At 29.6% G+C, this 10342-nt stretch overlaps 1 protein-coding gene across 2 annotated transcripts; it reads right to left on the reverse strand.

Moving 5' to 3' along the window:
- Window positions 1-22: 22 nt before the first annotated feature.
- On the reverse strand, window positions 23-8604 carry LOC106680879 (uncharacterized protein F13E9.13, mitochondrial). 2 transcript variants are annotated; one of them, XM_014420873.3, is made up of 8 exons: window positions 7339-7646; window positions 3342-3567; window positions 2314-2396; window positions 1280-1417; window positions 779-978; window positions 583-710; window positions 377-497; window positions 23-302 (listed from the first exon to the last, which is right to left on the reverse strand). In XM_014420873.3, exons 2-8 carry the CDS (start codon window positions 3400-3402, stop codon window positions 227-229), a joined length of 807 nt encoding a protein of 268 aa, XP_014276359.1. In that variant the 5' UTR covers window positions 3403-3567; window positions 7339-7646; the 3' UTR covers window positions 23-226. The 2 variants fall into 2 exon arrangements, with proteins under 2 accessions (XP_014276359.1, XP_014276358.1); XM_014420872.3 differs by lacking the exons at window positions 3342-3567; window positions 7339-7646 and adding an exon at window positions 8131-8604.
- Window positions 8605-10342: the final 1738 nt, after the last annotated feature.

The following is a 10342-nucleotide window of genomic DNA, read 5'->3' on the forward strand; positions in this document are numbered from 1 at the left end:
ATCATCATAGAATTTACAAGTATTCTAAATCAATGGTTTATTAAGCATTCCCATAATAAACTATCAGTAGTACACTCAGAAATATGTCAATATCCAGTTTAGCACTAAATGCTAAAGTAAATTCTTTTTTACTAATTTAGGGCTAAACTTAATCAATTGTATCAATTCTTTTAATTTAAAAAAAAATAGAGATAATTCCCTTAACTGTTATTAGTAAACATATGCATTAGGTAGTTTTTCGTAAATTATTTATTTTTTCCATAAATAATTTAACATTTTCTTCAAATATGTCATTTTCCCACCTGAAATAAAAACAGAAATATAGTTGATCTCAAAACTATTTTAATAAAGTGTTATATTTATTGATTTCTCATACTTTCCATATTTTTTGAAATGTGAGCCAACGATGAATGCATCTGCTTCAACATAACATTCCATATTGTTAATAGTCACTCCAGATCCTACAATCACTGGTATCTCGACAGCAGATTTTGTTTCTTTTTAAAAATTAATAGTATGATAAAATATTGAGAAATTTAACAGGGATATAACTGTTTCTAAGGATTGGTACATTTATTTTACCTTTGAGTTCATCTTGATTGACTGGTGATCCTGTAGTTGAACCAGAAATAACAACAGCATCACTTAAAAAAAATTGAGCAGCCAAAGCTGTTTCAACAATGTTGATGTCGCTTGTGATTTGATGGGAGCTAGAATATTTTTATAACTATTATTTTTTTTTAATGTGATAATCCAAATGATCATTTTTTTGGAATACCTATGTTTTTTCTTTATATCAGAAAAAATGAGAACTGATTCAGCATCGATAAAACGCCTGTATCGTAATAAAGAGCCAGCTGAAGCATCAATGAATCCTTCGTCTCCTATATGACTAAAAACAAATCCCTCTACTCTGATGAACTGCAGATCACATGCTTTTGCAATAGACAAAGCTTCTTTGTTTCCTCCTGCTAAAATCTAAACATTATAAAATAAATGTGTTGTAAGCACTTTATTCTTTTATTTAGAGCTTCATGGAATACTAAACAATAAAAAAATTTATTGTAGTGAGATTAAATAGTGATAACTAAATTAAATCACTATTAAGTTATGTAATTATTCAATTCTGATTATAAATTTATTTTTTGAAATCAGTATGAAATATTGGTCAAGTAAAGGAACTTTTCTAAAGGGTTATTAATATATTTTTCTGATTACTTGATTTCCTCTATCAAACAAATCTATTGTATTAAAAACAAAATAATTATTTTGTCATTACTTGAATTCCACAAGGTATATGTGGGATAACTTTCTTTACTTCTGTAGTTACTCTTGTCATAGCAGATACTATTTCTGGTCCCAGTTCCTTTGATCTCACATATGGTATGTCATGCATATTTTCAATCATAACAGCATCCTGTGAAAAAAATTTGATTTAATTTCATTTTTGTAATTTTACCCAATTACCTTTCTTAATTTACAACATTGTTTTTAATTTCTAGTATTTACCCTTGCAATGTAAATATTGATTTATTACATGATAATAAGATTTATTACATGGATCCACCATGAAATAAAAGTTAACCGTCCCTTTTCAACCCAAAACTGCTTTTGAATCAAGAAAGCTCAAGTACTCCCTGAATGTATAAAAGCATAAGAATCAGATAATTGTAGGAGATATGCCTTTATCTTGTAAATCATTCAGAGGTTCATTTTATTAATTTGTACAAAAAAAAAATTAAACCTCAAGCAATATCTGACACAAAGTCAACATTTTTATTTTATTTTTTAAAAATATTATTGAAGATTCCTTTCTCTTTTGTTGGCCAAGGACTGTCAAAACAAAAGTGTTGCTTCTTTTGCTATTTAATTTTTTTTGAAACTGAGTTGGAAGTTCAGGTGAATCTTTTGAACTATTACATATTAGATGATGTGTTTATAGTTGACCTTGGATTGATTTAAGGGAAAGATGATTGGAGGTTGTGGTCAGCAATAAAGGATACTAACAAGTTGTACTTATTTTCCAGTGCCCATGTTTCAACCTGAATTTAAGGTCTTCTTGAGAAAGTATAAGTGAACATGACATATTCTCAATCTAACTAAGAAAATAGTCTCAGATCCATTACCACTAATTTAAATGATCTTAAAGTTTATCTGCTTTGGATTATATTACTCTTACAATGTTGATGTAATTTATGAATCCTAAATTAGAAAATATGAAAAATTTAAATAATGCAACAATAAAAATAATACATATCTGTAATATGTTGCATTCAAATTCCGGAATTTTGAGAAAAAGATTCATTTCCTTACCACTCCAGAATTTTTATAAATGTTTGCTTCTTGACAAGCATTCTCAACTAATCTTTGGATAGATCCTTGATATCTTGGTGTTCCTGAAATACACAAGGCTGCTAATAATAACTCATAGAGATTGCTAGTTTGTATATTATTATGTTAAAAATATAAATAAACATTGTTTTCATATAAGTATCGAAATAAATATTTGCAACTAACTACTTTTTCTTTGATGAAACTGATGTATTAATTGATTACTTTAAATTCCCCATTTCCAAGATCATGTGGTGCGACAGATGCCTATGATTGGTAAATTATTATAAAAATAAGTTTTTACTTTAATTCTAACAAGCGTATGTGTGGGATAAACTTTATTTATAAGTTCATTTGGTATTTATAACTGCTGGTTTTTCTTCCTATTACAATTGAAATATTGATGTTTTGGTGCACAGAAACAAAATCCCTCAAGATTCTTTTTATTTAAATTTCAATGATGCCACAAAGGATAGGAGGAATTGTTTAATGTAGAGAAGTCATTTTTTAAGACGTACCTTTACAATACTGTAAAATTTAAATTTCTTTCAAAAAGAACAGATTGTGTGTTTTCTATCTTTTTTAACTTTTTCTTGAGAAACATCTTATTTTAGGTTGTTCAATTGTAATATTTTGTTAAATAAAATATTTATTTTGAATTTATTAACCTTTTTCTAAAGGTAAAATCTGCTGTTCTTATGTCTAGGTGAATTCAGAATAGCTATTCAGAAATTTCTAGGTGTTGCAATTTTTTTGAGGGGAGATTGTAATTAGATCCAAGAATATATATATATATTAAAAAATGTACATTTTGATTAACTATGTTAGATTGAATAATAAATGATAGTAAAAGAGAGGGAGGAGATAAAACTTGTCTACTTGAATCTTAATTTTAGTCTTGTATAACTGGAGCAACTCTATTAAAGTGTTTTAACTAAGGATAAAATTTATGGTATTCAATAAAAATGGAAATTAGCAAAACCTGGTAAATGGCTGTTTATTTTTATTACCAATTCCTCCTTTACTGCTTAAGTGGTGCAAATGATTTAATATGATCTGAGGCAGAGTCATCGATCTACGTATATTTTTCCTGACATTTCCGCCAACCCTTTAAAGGCCTCCTTAATACCAATTTTTTACTTCTTTCATGGTCTCACTCAAAATATTCTCTAAACTTGAGACTCCCATATCTTTTGCATCCACTTTTCATTGCCTAAGTATAGAGTTGTAACCCACCTAAGCACCAATCAAACTGTATCATAAAATAATTTATAGCCATATCAATAAAGAAAGTGTAATAAATAAGTTTAGGATGAGTGACAATAAACTTACATTACACACTTTCCTTTCTCGACACTCCCAAACTACTTCCTATTTTATACCTTGGGTGTCCATTAAGCAGACTAGATTAGTGACATTTGACCCAAAACCATTTTTATAATTAAAAGTTGTTCTAGTGGAACAATATGAAAATTGCTTTCAGAAATGTATTCTATTCCTAAGAGACCTTTTTCAAGACATAAACATGTAATAATGTTTAATTTTGTTTTAATTATGAAATTTTAGCTGAATATTTTACATGAAATAAAGCATACAATTGTTTCACGGGGAATTCTTTAGTATTATAAAAGGATTCACCCACATGAAATACTGTTGTTTCACTTTCAATTCGGAAACTTGAACTGCATTGCCACCAAATTTTGTTGGTGTCCAATTTCATCAAGTAGTTATCAGATCGTTTTTTTTTTAAAGTTTGAATTAGTTTTGTTTTAAGAAGAAATTTGTTATTTGGTCATTAAAAATTTCAATATAAATTTTTAGTAAAGATAACATCCGATCAATCAATTGGAGAATGATTTTCAATGCCTATGAAAGCCTCAAATTGAATTATTGGGGTTTCAACTAAGAAAATAGGAAAAAGAAAATAGATAATGTTGATGATCCATTTACCATAGCTGTTGGCATGGACATACCCAGAGGGGGTAGCTGCCTCTCCCCCCTCAAAGATTAAAAAAAAATTGTTCTTCAAGCAAATGCTAATTGTAATAATTAATAAAGCATTGTGAGAATTACATATAATGCTCTTAAAATTTTGGTTTCATTCTCCTTTTCGGTGCTGAAATGTCACAACCTGATTGACTATGTCTTGCTCCCCTATAGTATAGGGTGTTTTTTTAAGCCCGATAGAACTTGAAATTGTAAAAAATAACACAAAAAATTAAATTGTAATCAAAATTTTTTTTTTATTCGAAAGATCAATACGTGACATTAACATTTGAAAATGATTTCGGGCATATGGGCACCGCGGCTGTTCTTGACGAAGCGCATTCTGGACGTCCAATTTTGGGCCACTTTTTCGAGCACTGCTGGCCGTATGTCACGAATAACACGAACAATGCTGGCCTCCAAGGCGTCAATTGTTGCTGGTTTATCAGCATAAACCAGTGACTTCACGTAGCCCCACAGGAAATAATCGAGAGGTGTCAAATCGCACGACCATATGCGGCAATTTTGCTTATTAACAAACCCGTTAAGCCAAAAATGCGCCTCATCGCTGAACACAATTTTACAGAATGCGCTTCGTCAAGAACAGCCGCGGTGCCCATATGCCCGAAATCATTTTCAAATGTTAATGTCACGTATTGATCTTTCGAATAAAAAAAAAATTTTGATTACAATTTAATTTTTTGTGTTATTTTTTACAATTTCAAGTTCTATCGGGCTTAAAAAAACACCCTATACAAGAGCCCAAGAGGAGAAAAAAGGCAGTTATCTCGCCCCAATTTTTCATTACTTTAATGAAAACTATGTATAATTACTAGTCAAAATTGATGAGTCTGCCAAGTACACGTAGGAAGAATAAAAAATAGCGGCTGTTTCAAAGCGATAAAAAAACTAATTTTTCATTCGGAGCTCTATATCTCAAAAAATAGGCACAACAGAAGAAAACCTAAGAGAACATCATTTAAAGAAGAGCAAATTTGCTAAAATATGAGCCATAATAGAGTTATTTACGTTAAATAGTTTTCGAGATATAGCTTTTTAAAAAGCAACATTTCATAAAAATGTTGTATGGGAAGTACTGAAAGATCAGTAGTTAGTGAATTTATTTTGAAAAATCTATATCTCAAAATCCATTTGACGTACAGATGTCTATTAGCACTCAAATTAAAGCTAGTTTAATGAGCTATAAAGTATTTTATGGTGTTTATCTTCGTAGGAGTAATAGTTTACATGAAATTTGCTAAAATAAATTGATTTATAGTTGTTTGGACAAATTTTCATTTGCCAAATTTATATCCATATGTGAATATCATAAAAAGTACTACCCCTACGAAGATAAGTGTCATAAACTACTTTATAGTAAGTTAAATTTCCATTATTTTGAGTGCTGGCAGATATATGTGTATCTTATGGATCTAAAGATATATTTTTTCAAAAATCAAACCTTTTATACGAACAACTATAAATTAACGTTTTGTGAGTTAATTTTGTCAAATATCAAATAAAAACTACTACTACAAAGATAAACATAATAAACTATTTTGTAGTAAATTTAACTAGCTTTAATTTTAGCACTGGCAAACATCTGTTTGTCCAATGGTTTATGAAGAAGTTTTTCATAAATCAAACTTATTGTCCGAACAACTATAAATCAATCTATTTTAGCAAATATCATGAAAACTACTATTTATATTTATAGTCCATTAAACTAGCTTTAATTTGAGAGCTAATAGACATCTGTACGTCTCATAGTTCCTGAGATATAGTTTTCTCAAAATAAATTATCTAACTAATCTTTCAGAAGATTTTAAAGAAATTGTGTTTTTTAAAAGCTATATCTCGAGAACTATTGGACGTAAATAGCTCTTTTAGGGCTAATATTTCAGCAAATTTACTCTTCTTTAAATAATGTTCTCTTAGATTTTCTAGTATTGTTGGTAGTTTTTAAGATAAAGAGCACCGAATGAAAAATTAATGTTTTTTTAAGGTTCTGAAACCGCCGCCAGTTTTTATTCCCCCTACCTATACTTGGCAGACTCATCAATTTTGACTAGTAATTATACATAGTTTTCATTAAAATAATCAACAATTGGGGTGAGATAACTGCCTTTTTTTCTTCCCGGCTCTTGTACAACTAGTTTTGATCTTGGTTGGGTATGCCCTCGGCTGTTGGTCCTTTATATTTCTGATTTCAGTGTAGCTATATAGCACAAGCTAAACTATTACTAGTAGTTACTGATTTAAGCATGGGTTTAACTCACTGGTTTTCCACTACCATATATTTTAACTAGATTTACAGGCCCCTAAGTTGTTATTAGAGGGATGGGATTTCCCATTCTGACATTGGTTTTAAAAAACATTTTAGGAAGCTGAAAATTAATTGCCTTTATCATTAATAGAAAATTAAATGTTGAACTAAATATTACACATTTAGAAAAATACAATATTAATTTTACTTATACAATAATTATTCGATTTAAGATACCAAGGTACAAATTAAGTTGAAACATTTTCTATACGCAGAGGCGGATACAGGAACTTGTTGAGGATGCCCCTGTGTACCTGTCATTCCATACACCTAATCGATAATGTCTGTCTAAATACAGTTTAAATAACTTTATGTGAAATACAATTTATTTTTCAATTAGAGACATAATGATAAAACCGCCTTTTGTATTCATATATAATAGAAACAAGTTATTAAGAAATTCTCTCAGGGCGTGCTCAAAAAAAATGATTTCTGTTAAATCGAGATATTTTATTCCCACTTCTACAATGTCCAAGTAGCCCCAAATCACAGTAACTAATGTACGGAAAATATCAATAGTAAATTACATATATATTTATAATTCCAAACAAACAGGAGTAAAACTTCTTACAGTTGATGGAAAATGATAGAACAGTAATTATTTTTATCTTTAACCACGCCTCTTAAATAAACATTATATCATTAGTCTAAAAAACATGTAAATTAATTATTTCGAAAAATAATTATAAATTTACCATAGAAGTTCCAAAAACGCCATCATTAAAAACAATTCCAAAAATATGTTGTTTCACTTTTATTTTTTTCATTGGAAGTGTGGAAGAAGGGGGGAAGTGCCTATCTAGCTACTGCGAGTTAGGTACTCTAACCTCAAAATACAAATAAGTACAAATAACTAGACTTAGGAGGGGCTCTATGCACTTCAAACTTAACAAGCTTCAAAAATACAAAACTGAATTTTGTTTTCTTTAAATTTACTATTTATAACATTACCCCTTCTTCCACTAACCCCTTCAATTAACAATTGGAACTAGTTGACTTGTACAGTTACTGTATTGTTGTGATAGACGTTGATGAAAAATGTTAACGACCTTAGCCAGTTTATAAAATATAAATGCTTTACAAGCCAGTTTTACGAAGTGTTAAACATGTGTTTTACCCACAACTAATCTTAGGTTCGATTTATTTTTGATTACATCAATTTTCCAATTAGGTTACATAAGAAATTAAAATATATCTATTTTATATCGTCATTGAAGACTTGTGGAAAGATTAATCATCCTATTAAGCGTACGAAAGATTTATCATAATTATTCAAAACATAATATGCATTTTTCAGAGGCGAATTAGAGATCTAGAGAACATAAATAATCTGACAAGCGTTCTATTTTGGTGCCATAGAGATACATGAATTTCTTGGTTTTAAAAGTATTGAAATGACTATAATAGTGATTGAAGTTGGTTTACAACAATTTTTTTGTGAACCCTTAAAATTGACAGTAAAAGTAAGTAGATTAGTTACATCATACCTGGTAATGCTCCTACATGTATCATACCAATGACTGAATTTTTATGTGTGAATATTGATCTAAACTTATTCATTGTCTAAATATGACTGTATACATGTGCCTGGTTGTTAATGTTGAGTCTTTTTTGGAGTAGCCATCACTCAATTCACTACATCCTTGATGGCATAAATTTATTTGGAAAAAGTAAGACTTGCTGTTTTTTCTACCTCAAAATTTGTTTTGCACAATATTTTTTTAATTTCTCTGAAAATATTGAAAATATAATTAATTCAGTTTAGTAATTAGGAGTTAGTTCAGTATTTATGTTTATTTTCAGTGAAAGGGTTGAGAAGGATGCATATTCTCCAAAAGAAAGATTTAAGGTTATTAGATTCTCTTTTTCATTTTATATATTCTTTTCATGATTTAATTAGCTTTATGTTTTTTAAATATTAGTATTTTACCCTAGTGATTAAGAGGTTGATGTATTTATTTATCAAATTCTGTTCAGTTTATTTAAATGATTTTAGAAAATTCAATGAGTGCTTTATGGTTTTTAAGTTTCTCCTTGGCTGTGTGATTTTTAAACTGGCTCAGGAAATATTCATTACTCAATAAAAATTTGATTATTAAAAAGCCTTAACATAATAATGAATTGAAACCTTAAGAGAATAGTTCTATATTAACTTCAGTCAATAAATGGGGAAAAATCAGTTGAAAATTTGAATGTCTTACTTTTTTACTTTTAAATCATACCTATGTCAGGTTTGATTAAAGTGTTAAAAATCATCCTCTATTCATTTATATCATGCCATAATTCATTTATATTCAGTTTCATACCTTAGTATTACCCTCACTAACTAGTTCAGTTTTCACTCTTAACCACCCGCTTTTACTGTAAGGGTCAATCGATTAAAGATTTAGGGATGAGCAGTTCATTAATCCAAAAAATGAAGAAACATTATATTGGCTAAGACCTCTTACATATATTTAAATGGTACTAACAATGCATTTTTAAGTATCAAGGCAATGTTATTTAAGTGTCACTCCAGGTGGCAGATGGGTGTTTACTCATTTGTACGCAGTGTTCTATTGTGTGCTCAACTATTATTATTGTGCTTCAGTGGGATCAAAGCTAATACAACTTCCTCTTGATCAGGGATAAACAAATTAAGTGGATCTTTTTCAGTTCATCCAGGCATAAATACAAATCATTTTAAGGTGTCAGGTTATAGCTAACAACAATAATTTATTATTTTCTAATAGTGCATTAGTGAATACATGCCCACTGCTATGTAGGATTTTGAGATCTTTCATCCACCAAAATGTAAAAATTTAGCAGATCCTACCATAATTGAAGAATCGTATAAAGATCTAATTAAAAGGGTCTGAAAATGTTGATTCACTATGTGTGGAGATAGAAAAAAAGATTTTCAACCATCTGGACTATTCCTGGTACTAAGAGTTCATAAGTTCAAACCATTTCAGACAAACAACTTAGAAATAGAAGGACTACTGGTAGCCCAAACCCTTTACTTCTCTTGTATTATCAAGCTTCTGATTAGCTCTGAAGTTCAGTTACCTTCCAATTACTATGTGGCTACAAATTATGATGGCAATTGGTATTCTGGGCTTTTAAAAACTATCTTCACTGAAGAATAAGGTGTGAAGAATTAATTATTTTTCCCCATCCTTCATGGATAAACACATCTTTTCATTGATCTCAAAGAAAAGATCAGCTCATAGTATCTTTGGGACATACCATCAGGCAAGTAATTCATCTCGATCAACTGGTACCGGACTGAAATATTATTTGATTGAGAAAAAAAAATTGGACAAAAAAGCAGAAAACTAAGGGATGAAATGGAACAAAGTACATTGGACAAACGACATAATATTGAATGTGCCTTTTGCAGAATATAGGTATTTTAACATATGTACTCAATCTTTTGAATTTCAAAAGATATCCCTCTGTTTTGGACTAATATTAAACACGTTAAAAAGCTAACTAAATTTTTTATTTGCCGATTTGACCAGAACCAGATAGAAATTCTTCCATGATAAGCTTCCCAAACACCCAAACCCACTTCTTTCTAACCTGGCTTCTCCTTCATTAGCTAATAATCCTCCTAGGCGTATGAAAAGAAGATGGTCCCGAGATCTCCTCTAGAAATGTTATTGAAGGTCTATCAATGAGTAGATTCTTCACATGTTTCTATCATGTCACTGTATT

The sequence above is a fragment of the Halyomorpha halys genome, unplaced genomic scaffold (genome assembly GCF_000696795.3).
Source record: "Halyomorpha halys isolate HHAL.00 unplaced genomic scaffold, Hhal_1.1 Scaffold297.1, whole genome shotgun sequence".
Taxonomy (NCBI): Eukaryota; Metazoa; Arthropoda; class Insecta; order Hemiptera; family Pentatomidae; genus Halyomorpha; species Halyomorpha halys.